General features: G+C 37.6%; 2 protein-coding genes across 3 annotated transcripts; one reads left to right on the forward strand and one right to left on the reverse strand.

Moving 5' to 3' along the window:
* Nucleotides 1-546: 546 nt before the first annotated feature.
* Nucleotides 547-5,976, reverse strand: LOC131673726 (angiogenic factor with G patch and FHA domains 1-like). Its single transcript, XM_058951959.1, has 9 exons — nt 5,608-5,976; nt 5,242-5,536; nt 4,937-5,167; nt 4,709-4,870; nt 4,352-4,502; nt 4,078-4,238; nt 3,560-4,002; nt 3,386-3,485; nt 547-863 (listed from the first exon to the last, which is right to left on the reverse strand). Exons 2-9 carry the CDS (start codon nt 5,500-5,502, stop codon nt 711-713), a joined length of 1,662 nt encoding a protein of 553 aa, XP_058807942.1. The 5' UTR covers nt 5,503-5,536; nt 5,608-5,976; the 3' UTR covers nt 547-710.
* An 838-nt stretch (nt 5,977-6,814) lies between these two features.
* On the forward strand, nt 6,815-16,821 carry LOC131673725 (dnaJ homolog subfamily C member 13). Of its 2 annotated transcripts, XM_058951958.1 has the most exons (18): nt 6,815-7,175; nt 7,290-7,557; nt 7,630-8,475; nt 8,548-8,916; nt 8,998-9,408; nt 9,472-10,037; nt 10,117-11,032; nt 11,113-11,466; nt 11,546-11,737; nt 11,808-12,320; nt 12,388-12,966; nt 13,027-13,459; nt 13,525-13,807; nt 13,877-14,090; nt 14,166-14,351; nt 14,417-14,557; nt 14,630-14,870; nt 14,954-16,821. In XM_058951958.1, the coding sequence occupies exons 1-18, from the start codon at nt 7,108-7,110 to the stop codon at nt 15,067-15,069; spliced, it is 6,696 nt and encodes a 2,231-aa protein (XP_058807941.1). In that variant the 5' UTR covers nt 6,815-7,107; the 3' UTR covers nt 15,070-16,821. The 2 variants fall into 2 exon arrangements, with proteins under 2 accessions (XP_058807941.1, XP_058807940.1); XM_058951957.1 differs by having other exon boundaries at nt 7,630-8,916.
* Nucleotide 16,822: the final 1 nt, after the last annotated feature.

The raw sequence follows: 16,822 nt of genomic DNA on the forward strand, positions 1-16,822 counted from the left end.
GCGCCTCGCGTGCTTGGTCGATACAGCTGTTTCGGCAGGAACGACGATAAAATTCATTAGACCTTTGCCCGCTCTTCGCCCGTGTAGCCCTTCCTTTCGCAAGCGATGCTGACTCTTAAAAATCTGTTAAACGAATACACGGCAGATGCAGCGGCGCGTCGAAAAGAAAAAAGCAGCGAACGGAGAACGGGAAGATTTTGATTCCTTTGGAGAGAGATAGAGTGAAAGAGGGGAAGATCTCTTTTTATATAGCCTTTTACCATTTATAGAAGGAGATTATGGTAGGTCAAAAATTATTTGCTTGTTTTTCGGCAACGCGGACGAATAAAAAGTGAATTACCAAAATAAAACGTCGGTGTATATAAGTACTTCTTTCTCTCTGTCCTTCTCGACATTTCCGTCTGTGAAGATATTCGAGAAAGAGATATTTATTTTTCGACACTTGTCGCAAGCTGAAAATTGGTTCCCGCGTGCCACTCACGCAGTTCCTGCTCGATCATTCTTGAACGGCGTGGGAAAAAATTGAAACCAAATGCACATCCGTATTCCGTTAACAATATTTATTAACAGAGAAAAGGGAAAAAATTGATTGCGTAGTATAAAAAGGAGATCAAGTGTTCTTGTACGCAAACATGATTAGAACGCGTCGCAATAAGGCGAACGTCGTCGTGCATATCGAGAACAAATACACGTATGTGTGTATATATATATCACTTGGCAATCTCATCGTAGCGTTGCTGAGTTTTCTTCCAGATGACCTGTTTCTTCTCGACCAAGTGAAGATCGCTTTCGTCGTCGGCGGCGGGGCAGGCAGATTGACTGGCGCCCAAACCGGCTTTATCGACCTTCTGCAGCAGCGGCACCTCAAAATAGAAAAGCCAGTGTTCATCCCCCGAAAATCCACGATAAATTCGTCATCGTCGTGTCTTGTTTATTAATAATTGCGTACTCGGACATCGAGGGAGCGAATCCGCAGCGCCGGCTCCGAAATTAGAACGGCGCTCGATTTTTCCAGGCAGCGACAACAGCAGCAAGAAATTGGCGAGCTCGCGCGGAGCTGTTTGGACGTGCGATATTGCATTCGGGCCAAGAGAGGCAGTCGTCAATTGTCTCTTTCTTTCTCTCGAGCCGCGAGGCTAATTGTTGGTGTTTTACGAGCTAGATGTCAATAACGGGGTGAGAGACCACTTGACTTAGTTACTCGGTGGCGCGCTCGAGTTGATTTCAAAAGAATCGCGCGCGCGCCCCCACGAAACACCCGCGTGTGTTCCCCGTCGGCGGGGGATCCTCTAGAAGCAGACCTATCGATTTCTCATTCTGCAATCGGGATACGGCGGCGCTGCGTGGACACTCGATTTAATGACCGCGGCGAAACGTACGGACGCTTGATTGCTCCGGACGCTTGATTGCTCGGATTTACATCGCGCGATAAGAATCTGGCGTCGCTCATCGCTAACACCGATCGAGCGTAACAGGCGCGGAAAGCGAGCGTTTGAAATATCATTCGATGACGCCGCGCGAGCGCAGCGCGGCGCTATCTTAATTATGCATCGTTGCACGTCTCGCGCGCGATTTAACGATCCACGCGCTGCAATCGAATATTTAAAGCGACGCGCGCGCGCGCGCCTAGTGCGATTCAAGCAGGTCTCGCTGGGTCGGCGGCGACCACGTAAAAAGCCCTAAATAATGCGTCACGTCGAAACGAAAAGAAGCGCTCGATCGAGCTCCTTGCGACTCGATCCGTCGCGGGCAACAGGCACCCCGGCGACGTCCATGCATAAAACAGCCGGCAAAACTTTTTCAATATAAAATCTCGTCTGCGCTCTCTCTCTCTCTCTCCTTTATACAAAAGTTCGCGCGCGGACTAACAGAGCCAAGGTAGAGAAAAAGAGCGAGAAAGACGAGGAGGGGAGGGGATCGTCTAGACGCGCTAATCTCTTAACGACATTTTGATTGACTGAAATTCCAGTTTTGTGCCACGGGACTCTCTCGCGACCCAGGAAAATTAACTCGAAAAAAAAAAAACGCAGATTTTGGAAGGAAAAAAAAACTTAAACAGTGCCCGACCAATTTCGCGAATTTAGTTTTTTATATTATTTTTTTTATCCTTGAGCGTGCTGCATCGCCGTGTAATTCGCTTCAATTGATAGGGACACGGTGTCTCCGGCGAGAACGTCTACATGCACACGGACACACATGCGGATCGCGCGGGAGGGGATGAGCAGCCAGACGACCTGTGCCAGTTCGAAAGTTTGTCCCGGTTTGTCTAGCCTGTCATGGAGCGCGAGCTGGAGAGGGAGCAATTCCGATGCAGACAGCATTATGGTCTCTCAACGTCGGCGGCGGTGGCGGCTGGTTTGCATATATATACATACCGTCTCGTCGCGTCGCGCGCTCGACTGCAAACTTTACCGCCGCCGTTGCCGCCGCCGCCGCCGCCGCCGCCGCCGCCGCCGCCGCCGCCGCCGCCGCCGCCGCTACCGTCGACGCGCGAATGCACTTTTATTCGACGCTTGCACAGCTGCTTCTGCTACTATACTGCTGCTGCTACCGCCGACGCTTAATTAGCGTTTGACCCATCTAGTCTAGACTGGCAGTAGTACCAGCTTAAACTAGATAAACACGGCAAAGACAGATAATCCTCTGATTAATGTCCTGTGAGCTTCCTCTCTTGCTCTTTCTCCCTCTCTCTCTCTGTCTCTCTACCTCTCTCTTCTCTTCGTCCGTTCGGAGTTTCTGTTTACACAGACGCCGTTAAATTTTACTCGAGTACCCGCTACTCTAACAACCAGGGAGGGAGGGAGGGAGGGAGGGAGGGAGGGAGGGAGGGAGGGAGAGAGAGAGAGCGAGAGAGAGAGAGAGAGAGAGAGAGAGAGTTTGCCGATTGATATCTGTGATTATCTGTGAGAGCAGCGTGTGTGCGCAAACTATAAAAGAACGACGACCCACCTTTCCACCTGTTGCCGCAGCCCTGCGAAGCCAAGGCCTGCCGCGATAAGCCGCGTTGACAAGCGTGTTCCGAATTTACACGCGCGCACGCAGCCTGCTAAGAGCGACAACAATAATGACGAGCAGTTGTTTGCATTTCGATTGGCTTTATTAAAGAGGCGTGACCGTTATAACCCTCTCTATCGAAATTGAATGCCACTTGCCTGTACATTGCGCGTCGATATAGATATGCTGTGGAATCGCGCGCGAGTCTAATAATAGAATCAACGGAATAAAGAAAACTTGTGAGCGGACAATCATTACCGGTTATTTTACGGCGCTTACAAACCAAACTCTTAAAAACCACAAAATGTCTACGTTGCTTTAACGATATATTGATTGTCCGCAGTTGTACGTGTGATATTCATCGGTCGTTAAATTTGTTTATTACTCTTACTGGTTCTGTGAGACCGGTGCCACTTTTGCCGAGAGACGTGCCTTCGGTCCAACCCATCTTTGCTAGCATTTTAAAACCTGGATTATCCTTTGATATCGATCTGTGTAAAAAAGAAAAGTGGTTCCGAAAAACAGACGATTAGTTGGAGAAAAGTTAGCGGAAGAAAAAACTCACTCATTCAGAGAGCTCTGCTGAGTTTTTGCGAATTGACACGTCGAGCCGACATTGTTCCTCCTTGACTGCGCTCGGTCCTGGTATCCCATAGCTACGCGACTCGCTTCGTCGATATTATCCTCTTCCAGGCCGTATTTTTGCTTTATCCTCTTTCGTTCAGATTCATGTTCGGCTTTAGTCGAGCGATACGTTGGCTCAGCCGAAATAGTCGTTTGTAATAAGCCTGGTTCACAATGACCGCAGGTCTCACTGCCTTTGTGAATGTGACACAATAGTTTTGTACTGCCTAATTGGATAATTGCACCATGAACGATTTCCATTGCTTCGGATTCTTGCTTCGCCGCGGAGATTCTTTTACCGTTAACTAACGTGCCGTTGCGCGAACCAAGATCGATGATTTCGTAAAGCCTCTTTTCTGCGTTATATTGCAGTTTCGCGTGATACTAAAAGTTAGAGAAATTTATTATGGAACAATGAAGACTAACTTTTTTGTGATAAAGATTATTATAGTTATTTACTTTGCTTATGTTTATATCCCGTAACAAGACCGGATGATCGCCTTCTCGACCGATAGAACCACCAATGCACGTTACGAGAAACAATGTTCCAATCTTGAGTTTAGATATTTGTGTTTCTTTCACAATAATCCGCATGCAGGGAGGGTAATCTTTAGCAATATCTGAAAAATTAAAATCAAGTATTTCTTTAAAAGCTTCAATTTATACTTAAAATTTATTTAAAATTTAGAGATATGATAGTGATGAAGTAAAAATAAATAAAATATAATTAAACCTTCATTATTATTTTCAGGGGAGCCAATAGTAATTACTTCTACAGAACTTGAACTACTCTCATTATCACTATCTGAACATTCTCCTTCTTCAACTTCAATGACATCTTTCTCTTTAGCTTCCTTGCTCAGCTTGATTTTTTTGGTCCTGTCCTGTAAGATAAGATATACGTGGATATCAAAGATTCAAAATTATTACCTAAGGCATTTTGCTTGGATCTTTGTATTGATATTCTGAAAAGGCCAGCAATTAGGTCATGAATATCACTCTGAACCTATAATTGAGAAAATATTCAATTAATAATAAAAAGGCTAACAAGAATGTACAATCATAATCTAAATAGCAGATGAAACAATACCTTATTCTTTTGTCTGTTATTTTTTTCCTTTATGATGCTAGGAGATATGTCCATAGGTTCAGCTGACTCTCTTGAAATTTGACTGTGAAATTTGTAAGACTTTGAACCCTCATCATAGTAATAATAAGTTCCGGAGTTTCCATCATAATATAATCCAGATTTCTAAAAAAAAAAGATGATGAGTAAAGGAATTTTATTTTTGTTGTGTGATTATGTCTAAATACATACTGGATCATAATAATATCCAGACTCATAATGATAATATAAACCTGTGGTTTTTTCGTAGACAAAACCAGTCTGCAATATAGCTGATTCAGCAGCCTCTTTTACTTGGTCAGCTAAAGTACCTGCTTCCTTGGAATTGCTGATTACCCAGTCTTGAGGTGATTTGTCTCTTGGCAAATCTGTCTGTGTGTGATTATCTACAAGGCTTTTGTCTGACAAATCACATTGAATTTCCTACATAAAAGTATAATGTCATTAAACGAAATTATTCATTAACAATTATATTGTAAAACTTGTGTTTGGCTTACTTTGTTTTCTAATACTACAGTTAACTTAACTATTGTATTTTTTTGTACTTTTATTTGCTCTTGAAGCTTTTTAATATATTTTAATATGTATGGAAAACCTTCAAGTTCAACAGAAAAATCTTTGTTTTCTAAATCTTCATTACATGTTTCAACTTTGTCAATTAGTTGAGGTTCAAATGAAAATTTCTTATTTTCCAAATTCTCATTTTCCTCAGATTCTGCAGTCTTGTCAATTACTATTTCATTCCCTTCCATTATCATTTTGTAATATTTATCAACAGCTTTACACCATATTCTGAAAACATATGATACTTATAACAAATTTAATTTGATAAATGAAAAATTAGTTAATCAATCATAACATACCAAAAAATTATATAAACGTTTATTTATTGTTCTTATAAAACTTGTTACTGATGTTGTAAATTTTATTTAGTATTTTAAATGGCAGACTGACAATATAACCTCCTCTACGTTTGTTGATATCAGTCGGCCTTGTATTGACATATTTATTTGGAAAATCCAATAAAGTATGGTGTTACAGGTGATACTGACATTGCATGACGAAAACAGCAGATAAAGCCATCAGAGGAAATTACAATGATTACAATGAGCAATAAAATAACACACGAGTTAGAAAAAACACGTAAGGGTGTTCACAGAATAATTCTGACACTTAGAAAATGACATGAATCCTGACATGTCATGCGCAAAAATAGTTTAGGCATAAAAACCCTGGGGGCCTATTCTGAAAAAAAATTTTAGCACGGGGCCTATTCTGAAAAAAAATTTTAGCACATGTCATAAGCATTTATCACATCTAAAGTGATTAATTCTGTGGTAAACTGAAGTGACAAACTGATTTACCACAAAATTTTTTTTCAGAATAGGCCCCCTGATGATGTTCAAATAATAGTATCTTATAGTAATATAACTGTAACAATAGAATATATTTAAAAGCTTTTTACAAAATGGCACTTTTAAAATAACTGACATGATTAATATAGATATACATTTAATTTTATGTCATTTGAAAAACGCGTCATCAAAAAAAAATTTTATTATTATTGTTACTATATTATTAAAATGTTACGGAGATACCATATTCCACATTAAGGAAATATTCCTGTGACGATTTTCACGTGATTTTATATCTCCTAAAATATCTTAAAATGTTTAAGTTATGCATTAACCGCGATGCATGTATTTCTATAATGATGGCTGCCTAAAAGTATATATTTTATTTGATTGAAAAAATACCTTATAAAAAGAGCAAATGCATTTTCCGCGTTTGACACTTCTTAAACTATATAGTATTCCTATCGGAAGGTAGATGGTAAACTGTGTGGAAAGGCACTTACTTGTACAGGAGAACTTTTACTTTTTACGCTCAACAACTATTTTTGAGCATGTTATATGTCAGAATTCATGTCATTTTCTAAGTGTCAGAATCGTTCTATGAACGCCCTAAGTGCTGTGATTGTCGGTGCTGACATCTTGCAAAACAGCTGACAAACAGGCTGGCACAGGACAAGCAGGCGTATACACCCCCCGGTCCCTAGGAGCTCAGCAGTCGGGCTATCATGGCCGCTCCCTGAGCTAAAAGATCGTCGGTTTTCAGATGATCGCGCGGTTAAATTTTGCTCTAATGTATTGACTTTTCTTTGTTACTAATTAGCGAAACAGTATCGTCTAACGTTCACGTAGATTACGACTGTTGAATGCAAAACCTCAAGTTTCTGTGTTGCGACTAAGTGTCAAACGATCTATTGTTTTATTGTAAATATTTCAATGTAAATAATCGAAAATTAGACTCATCAACAGTGTTTTACGAGACAACTAGTAAATGCACCAGGACGTGAAACAATGATGCCTATCAAAGACAACCAAGATGTTGCCTGTTTTCTGGTTACGAAGCATTCATGGAAGGGAAAGTAAGTTTTACAACTTCTGATCTTGTAATTATTACGTTTATTTGAATAAACATTTTTTATTATCTTTTAGAATATTTATTGGCCACTTCTTTATATAACATTTATTATTTACAGATACAAACGTATTTTTTCAATTGGATCCATGGGTATAACTACATATAACCCAAATACTTTAGATGTCACAAACAAGTGGGAGTATTCTGATTTCATCAGTGTCCAGCCTACTAATAAAAATCAAGTTGGCTCTCATGAATTTTGTATTACAATGCGTAAAGAAAGAAAAGTTGAAAACATGAAATTCAGCTCAGAACATAGGGCTCATTTACTTACTGAGGCTCTTAGGTATAGAAATCAATTTGCTGAAAAACCAAAAGATGTTATGGTAAGATTTGATATATTTTATTAGCAACTTTTGTTAAAAATAATAATTTAAAAATTGCATTTTATTTCATAGAGGTTTTCAGCTTACAAACATCATTGGTCAGACACTAGGCTACCTGTTGTGCTAGAGATTACTCCTTATAGTCTTGACCAACTTGATCCAGCTACAAATATGGTGCTAGCTAGTTATTGTTACAAAGACTTTGAAGGTCTGGTAACTGTAAAAGATTATCAGAATGGATTTGTGGTAGTCTGTGGTGGTTTTGGACGTTTGCATTTATTTGCTTCACAATATATAGAAGAAATTAAAAGGAAATTAGTAGAATCTGCAATGAATAATCTGGGTATCAGCATAAGAGTACCAAAAGAATCTATAAAACTTGATGACTTTTTTGCACAAAGACTTGGCAAGTTCAGTGGAGATGAGCACATTACTAGTGTTTCTGAATTCACTGTTCACAAAAATTCATCAAGGCATTTAGAGCCCCAGCGCAGGACACTTTGTTTATCTGATACTTGTCTACTAGAAAGAGATCCACAAACTTACAATATTTGCACATTAAGACCACTGTCAGATGTCTTTGCATTAATTCGTGATAATCAGAATCCTCAGTTATTTACTATTCAGTATATTAATGGACAAATGCGTAGTTATACAGCAACAGATAGAGATTCGCTATTGGCATCTTTGTTGGATGGAGTGCGAGCATCTGGCAATAGAGATGTTCATGTTAAAATGTATCCTATCGCACGTGGAAAGAGATTAGGACCTTTGAGTCTACCTGTTGACGAGGAAGTTGAAATTTTAAATGTGAAATTCCTTCAGCAACCACCTGGCAGTCGTCAATTTGCTGAAATTTTAGAGAGGTTCAATGCAAATATTCCTTACAGTGGCCTTCTGTATTCCATTACACAAGATGTAAGATGTCACTGTTCTTCCATTATTTTAATTTTGTTTTTACAGCATAATTTTATATTTTGCTCTTTACAGGGTCTTTTTACTGAAAATAAAGATAAAATTATTCTTGGAGCACTGAATACAGTAGTGAATAAGGATGTTGAAACAGATTTTGAAATAGAGGCACAATTCCATGCATTGAGAAGACTAGTTGCAAGTAAAGTTGGATTTACAGCTTTCACAAATTTACCTGGCTTTCGCGAAGCAATTGGCAACAAAGTTGTGAAAGCTTTGAAACGTCAAGATTCTGGATGCACTCAAGCAGCTATTGATTGTATTTGTGCTCTTATGCAGCCTATGCATGATGACTGTGATTTGAGACAAGAACAGTTGAATAAAAGCAGTTTGCTGAGTAACAATAAGTTTCTAGAAAGCTTACTCGAAATGTGGATGAGTCACGTTGTAAGTTTACCTTGCTTTTCAATGTACCAAAAAAAAATACATTAAAGGAGAACACATTAACGTTATCGTTTTTGTTTGCAGAATCATGGAACAGGCGCCCTTGTAGTGTCAGCAATGTTAGATCTCCTAACATTTGCTCTATGTGTTCCATATAGCGAAACAACGGACGGCAAACATTTTGACAACTTATTGGAAATGGTAGCATCAAGAGGTAGATCTTTGTTCAAGTTATTTCAACATCCTTCGTTGGCTATTGTCAAAGGAGCTGGTCTGATTATGAGAGCAATCATTGAGGAAGGTGCGCAAGAAGTTTCAGCTAAAATGCAAGAGCTGGCTCTTGCTGAAGGTGCATTGCCTAGACACCTTCTCAATAGTTTGTTTACTGCTGGTACCGATGGCAGATTATTGACGCATAGACAACTATGTCGTCATTTGGTTGGGCTATGGGTTACTGGTCATCCTACGGCTATGGCTTTGTTGAAGAGAATCATGGTAAATTTTGCAGATGACTATAATTTCGACACACTTTTAGAAATTAATATTTATTTTTTACAGCCAATTGGACTACTAAACTACCTGGATTCTGAGGAAAAAGTGCCAGATACATATAAGGAGGAAGAGAGGCTGGATCATCGCGATAATTTGAAAATAGCAATAGATCATGCAACTAAAAACAAAAAGAGTCCACAGTGGATAGCTATAGAAAGACAGATGAGAATTATAGAGAAGCATCTAGACAATGCGCTCGAGCATTGGGGCGCAAAAGTTGGTATCGAAAGACGAGAAAAAATCAAGGAAAGACCTGTGGTCCTTAGAAAGCGCCGAGAACGAGTGAAATCCGAAGCGAATTGGAAACTTTTTTATTACAAATTCAGTCAAGATCATGCGCTTTCGAATCTCATTTGGAATCATAAGACTCGCGAGGAGTTACGTACGGCTTTGGAAAATGAAATACGCGCTTTTACTTCTGATAGAGATTTATCTGGTGGAACTTTAATTGCTTGGAATCATCGTGAGTTTGAGGTTCAGTACCAGTGTTTGTCGGACGAAGTGAAAATTGGCGATTATTACCTCAGGTTACTGCTTGAAAAAGATTCTCCCGATAGCCCTATTAGAAAGTCGTAAGTACTTGTAATTGTTGCTCTAATGAATGTATGGTTTTCATTTTCAAGACTACTAATGAGTATTTTTTAATTGCAGGTATGAATTTTTCAATGATTTATATCATCGATTTTTATTGACAACTAAAACTGAAATGAAGTGCCTTTGCTTACAAGCTATGACTATTGTCTACGGACGCTATTACGAAGACATCGGTCCATTCTCTGACACCAAATACATCGTAGGAATGTTAGAACGCTGCATAGATAGAACGGAACGGGATCGTTTGGTGATGTTTATCGAGAAACTTATTCTGCATCGAAGAAACGTCAAAGATATCATGGATCAAAATGGAATTAGAACGTTAGTTGACCTATTAACTTTAGCTCACTTGCACACTTCTCGTGCAGTCGTTCCAACTCAGACAAACGTTATCGAGGCTGGTCCAGATCAAGAGTATATTTTGGAAAAAGAATGGTATTACAACGACGGTGACAAAAGAAAAGGTCCGATAAGCGTAAAAGATCTAAGAGATTTATACGTATCAAATCAAATATCACACAAAACGAAAGTATGGGCACAAGGACTCGACAGCTGGCGAGTCTTATCTCAAGTACCTCAGCTTAAATGGACACTAGTTGCCAAAGGCACGTCCGTCATCAATGAAAGTGAATTAGCAACGCTGATTTTGAATATTTTGATCAAAATGTGCGAATACTTTCCCAGTCGTGACTCTGATAATGCTGTTATCAGACCTCTACCTCGCGTCAAACGGTTGCTGTCGGATCTTCAATGTCTACCACATATTGTGCAGCTGTTGCTTACTTTTGACCCAGTTCTCGTCGAGAGGATTGCCACTCTGCTTTGTGAAATTATGAGGGACAATCCAGATATTTCGAAAGTTTATTTAACAGGAGTTTTCTACTTTATTCTAATGTACACCGGTTCTAACGTATTACCTATAGCTAGATTCCTACAGTTGACTCATACTAAACAAGCTTTTAGGGGTGACGATGTAAGTTTGTTTTTTATATAATTATCGTTCAAATTCCTATTATATACAAATATATTCACCATTTTCATTTATATTTGTAGACTCCATCAGACATTATGCAGAAAAGTATTCTCGGTCAACTGTTGCCTGATGCCATGGTTAGTTATTTAGAGAATCACGGAGCTGAAAAATTCGCCCAAATATTCCTAGGGGACTTCGATACTCCCGAAGCAATTTGGAACGCTGAAATGCGTAGAATGTTGATTGAGAAAATCGCTGCTCATATAGCCGACTTTTCACCAAAGTTACATAGCCACACTATGGCGAGATACCAGTATATACCTATTCCCGCTGTTCGCTATCCACAGCTGGAAAAAGAACTGTTCTGCCAGATATTTTATCTGCGGCATTTGTGTGATACTGTGAAATTCCCTCAATGGCCCATTCCAGAACCTGTTAGTATCACGAACATATTTTATAAAACTCGTAAAAATACTTTTAAAAAGTTGTTTATCAATCGATTTGTATTCTTAGATAAAATTATTAAAAGATGTCTTGGATGCTTGGAAGAAAGAGGTCGAAAAGAAACCTTCTATCATGACTGTCGACGATGCGTATAAGGTTCTTGGATTGGAAAGTGGTGAGTATCATGATGAGGCTATAGTTAGGAAATCGTACTACAAATTAGCCCAGATATACCATCCAGACAAAAATCCTCAAGGCAGAGTAAGTAATATGGTTCAAAAATTTTTAATACGTACGTAAAACAGAACTAACATGTGTTTTCTTTGCACAGGACAAATTTGAGGCTGTAAACCAAGCCTATGAATTCCTTTGCAGTAGAAGTTGCTGGTCAACTGACGGTCCCAATCCCGATAACATTGTGCTAATTCTAAAAACTCAAAGCATTCTATTTCATAGATATAAAGAAGATCTTGCACCCTACAAATACGCAGGATATCCTCAACTGATAAAAACAATCAAGTTAGAGACTGACGACGAACGGTTATTCTCAAAATCGGCACCACTGCTCGCTGCTGCAAGTGAGTTGGCCTACTACACTGTCCACTGTTCATCTTTGAACGCTGAAGAACTGAGAAGAGAAGGTGGACTTGAGGTTTTGTTAGACGCTTACACGAGATGCGTGTCCGTGCTAAATAAGTCTAGTAAAGGAAGTGAAATTGCTGTCCAAGTTTGTACTCATATCACTAGATGTTTCGCTGTAGCTGGATCTTTCAGGGGTTGCAGAGATAAGATCGTTGAGCTTCCGCAGTTGATTAAAGATCTGTGCAGAGTCTTGCATTTCAGGGTAAGTTACATGGATGCTTCAGTTTTTATTTGAAATATTCTAATCCGATGATTATTATTGTTTACAGCATTTGACAAAGTTGTGTTCTGTAGCAACAGAATGCGTCTCGTCACTTGCGACTGATAGCGTACTGCAAATGCAGCTTTTACAATCCGGAGCTTTATGGTACCTATTGCTTTTCATGTTTAATTATGATTTCACTCTGGAGGAAGGTGGAGTCGAAAGAAATCAAGACGAAAACAGACAGGAAATTGCTAATAATTTGGCTAAGCAAGCTGTAAAAGCTTGCGCAAAATTAGGTGGTTATATGAAAGCTGAAGACGAGACTCCTTACAATCCGGTGACTGTAGCTGCCTTGGAGAATTTATTGACGCCTTATTTGTCTAGACAGCTTGCCAACGATAAGCCGGAAGATATTCTTAAGACTTTGAATTCTAATTGTTCCAATCCATACTTGATTTGGGATAATGGAACGAGAGCTGAGTTGATTGAGTACCTTGAGAGTAAACTTCAAGAAAAGATGAATAGCAATGGTAACATTGAGCACGACTTTGTCAACTTCAAGTATAATGCTCACAAAGGAGAACTTGTTATTGGTGAAATATTTGTTAAAGTTTACAATGAGCAACCTAATTTTCTGATAGAGGTATAGTAGATTATCTTATAAATATGATAATGTTGATTACAGTGAATACTTTCTTTACAGAATCCGAAAGGTTTTACAATAGACTTATTGGATTTTCTTGGAAAGTCTGCGGAATATATTGGCTCTTTGAACGCCAACGTTAATTTAACGAAAAATGATCACGAAAAATTACGAGGTATCGTGATGTCATTAGAAGCTTTAAAAAATGTCATCAAAAGCAATCCTGGAGTGGAAATCCAGTGTATTGGTCACTTCAAGCTGCTCTTTAGCTTAGCAAGTAGCAGTAATTTCAAACCCATTCAAAGAGCCGCTATTGAAGTTATCAGTACCGTGACAAAGAACCAAGAGTGCGTCAACGATATAGCAGCCAATGAAGTTGTCTTGCATTTATTATTGTGCTTAAACAGTTTAAAAGATAGTCAGCTGTTGATTTTAGAAACTTTGTACGCGCTTATGAGTACAACGAAAATTGTTAAGGATGCTTTGAATAAAGGTAACATCCTGTCACCGAACAGTTGTAAAATAAAACAATATTTCAACTTTTATATTCTATTGCAGGAGCAGTGATATACATTTTGGACTTATTTTGCAACTCAACGAACTTACAAATACGTGAGACTGCTGCTGAATTATTAGCGAAGATGTCGTCCGATAAATTAGCTGGTCCTAAGATTAAGTTAGATCTGTCAAAATTCTTACCTCAGTTATTTAGTGAGGCTATTCGTGATGCTCCTAAGCAGTGTGTGCAGATGTTTGAGACTAAGCAAGAGAATCCAGAATTAATTTGGGACGATGACACAAAGGCCAAAGTACAAAAATCAATTACTGAATTAAAAGAAGAGTCAGTATTATGCATAACAGTATTTATCAAGTTATTATGCGATAATTAACTGATTATTTTTTTGTTTAGGTATTACAATTTGCAATCCCAGAATCATAATGCTGTATTGAAACTTCCTGAAACTCAAAACAATTTAAATAGCATAACCAATGAGCCAGTAGTTGGCGGAGTATATCTTAGATTGTTCATATCTAGTCCGGCATGGGCTGTTAGAAAGCCAAAGGAATTCCTAAGCGAGCTGATGGATACAACTTTGAATTTGATGTCTAAAGAAAAGACTGACGTGAGATTATTGAAACCAACTGTATGAAATAGAAAAATTAAATAACGTTTGTAATTATAAAAATATCTTTTCTAGTTGGATATGCTAGAGTTATCGACCCAAGCTCTCGTCTGCCTTTTGCAAGCTCAACCAGCTTTAGCAGATCAAGTACCTTCCTTGGGTCACATACCGAGATTATGTAGACAAATGTCTGTACAAAATACTCAAACGTCAGTATATAAAGCCGCTATTTTGATTCTTCATCAGCTTGCTCTTAGTGAGGTAAGCATTGTGATTGTTATATTTATTTTTTTCTGTACACCGAATTACTTTTGGAATAATTTTAGATTTGTATATCTTCAATTTGCCAAACTGAATGCATCAGCCCTTTGAAAAATGCAATGCAATTGAGAAAAGATATGATTGCCGTAGCATGTGAAACTTTAAATAGGTTATTTTCTACCAACGAAGATAGACTTATCAAACAGGTAAACTTAAGTCAACGAAAATATATTGAAAATAAAAATAAAACATTTATTTAAATAATCTTACTCGCCTAGGCTCTCGATGCCGAAATGGTTCCATATCTACTTAATATCCTAGAAGGCCGTTTGGACATCCTAGAAAATTCAGCGACGACAAAGGCACAAATAGTCAAAGCTTTGAAAGCTATGACGAGAAGCTTCACACTCGGCGAAAAAGTCAGCGCGATACTTGAAAAGTCGAGCATATGGGCAGAGTACAAAGACCAGAGGCATGATTTATTCATTTCTAATACCTCCATGAGCGGCTATCTTACTGGTAAAGCACTTGTTTCCCTTTCCCGTTTATATTAACTAAGCAATTATTAACGTTTTCTTTTTGTTTTTACGATTGCGTTACAGCCGGTACACCTGTATCGGCTGGCTACTTAACGGCAGGATCTAGTGCATCGATTCCGACAGGACCCCCACCCGTCGACAAGGACGATAGCTTTTACAACAGGAAAGACAGTATCTGATACGGGTAGCAGGTGAAAGGTATTATGAAGAATAGTACTCACCATCGAGTAATATAATAGCCGTTTATTAAATGCTGGTGCATCGAAAGAAAGAACTATTTTATCTGTGATTCTCGTAATGTTTAGGACGTGTGTAAAAAAACAAAAGGTGTTCATCTTGAATTTCTTCCAAATTTTTAGGCAACATACGGTTTTTTTAACAGTCCAATTTTACTTGAAACTGCACGACTTTTCTGTAACAATAATTTTAATCAATAACACACATTTCTTTTTCGAGCAAAATTTTCAAGTATTTTTTACGTTTATGTAGAATTTGACATTTCGATTCGCAAAAAAATTTTCGCAATAAAATCAAATGTAATGCTGACTCGGATAGTCAATAAAAGTATTCTGTGATAACATGATGCACAGGAAAGTAAATCAAAGAAAGCACGCGTGTGCATATATCTAAATAAATCGTGCATTTTTAACTGTTAATTTGGTGATCAAAAATTAATTGAATTGCAATGTTGTTGGAGTATACGTGTTTTTTTACTGACTTTTGTATGAATAAAATCAACAAATATTGGTAACGTTTTACTAAAGCATATATTAACTGTTTGAACATACCTATTTGCACTGGTTTCTAATTAAATTTTTATCCGTTAAATGTATTTCAAATATAAAGAGAAAAAGATAATTTTATTAATAATTATCAGGCTATATCTCCGTGTCATTTTCAAGAATAAATGTTTCTTTCGATTACGCTAAATGATTTGCTAAAAAATATTGTAGATCTGGAAGAAATTTTGAAAAACATTTTTTATGTGAATATTTGCAATATTGTCGATGAAGAAAAGAAAAGAATGAGAGAGAAGATGATACACTAAAATATATTAGTTTTTGCACTCGTGTAAATGCTTACAGCAACTGACCATTTTAAATAATATTCTACTTTTATATGCAATTTTATGTCACGATGAACGATACGCGCGTGAGTTTTCTAGCTTAGCTACAATCACTATACAGATCTAAGTAGCAGGGTAAAAATTTACTATAAAATTTTTTCAAGTAATCTTACGATATATAGATTTGTAAATATTCTATAAATATAATATATTGAAACAAAAAAAATATAAATAAATAATTATATGTATAAATGCATATGTGTATATAAACAAAAAACTTATGCACACATATGAGATGGACAATTTTGTACATCGCATTATTATACATCATGTTTGAAGTAGAAAAAAAAGAAGAGGATTACGGTTTCGCTGATAGTTTTGTACAAGAATTTTTTATCTGACAGGTTTTACAGTTATAAATATGCACATAGCTTAAAAAAAGTAAGTTGATAAGCATGCATAATGATGTTCTGATAACAAATTTATATACTATTAATTTGATGAATTAATATGCGCTTTGATCTTAAATAAAGTCAACTAATTATTTGTTACACATGATCAATGCTTCTTTGTTGCCTATACAAGCAAAATCACAAGAACATCTTTATTTAGAAAGCTACGTTGTATCAATAAATTTTTTCATTTTTCATTTAAAAAAGTATTATTCGCTCATCATTATTATATGTATTCGATACCTTTTAGTTTCTATCTTTAAAATGTGTAGTGAACTTTTACATTTCCAAGTTACTGACTAGTTTTAATCCCAAATGCCTTAATAGTATTGTTTCACCTATAATCACTCGAGAGAAAGAAAAATTGAATAACATTTTCTAACATTCAAAAACCTGAGTACTAATCAATTCATT

Source organism: Phymastichus coffea, unplaced genomic scaffold (genome assembly GCF_024137745.1).
Source record: "Phymastichus coffea isolate CEN01 unplaced genomic scaffold, Cenicafe_Pcof_1.1 PCOF00192, whole genome shotgun sequence".
Lineage (NCBI taxonomy): Eukaryota > Metazoa > Arthropoda > Insecta > Hymenoptera > Eulophidae > Phymastichus > Phymastichus coffea.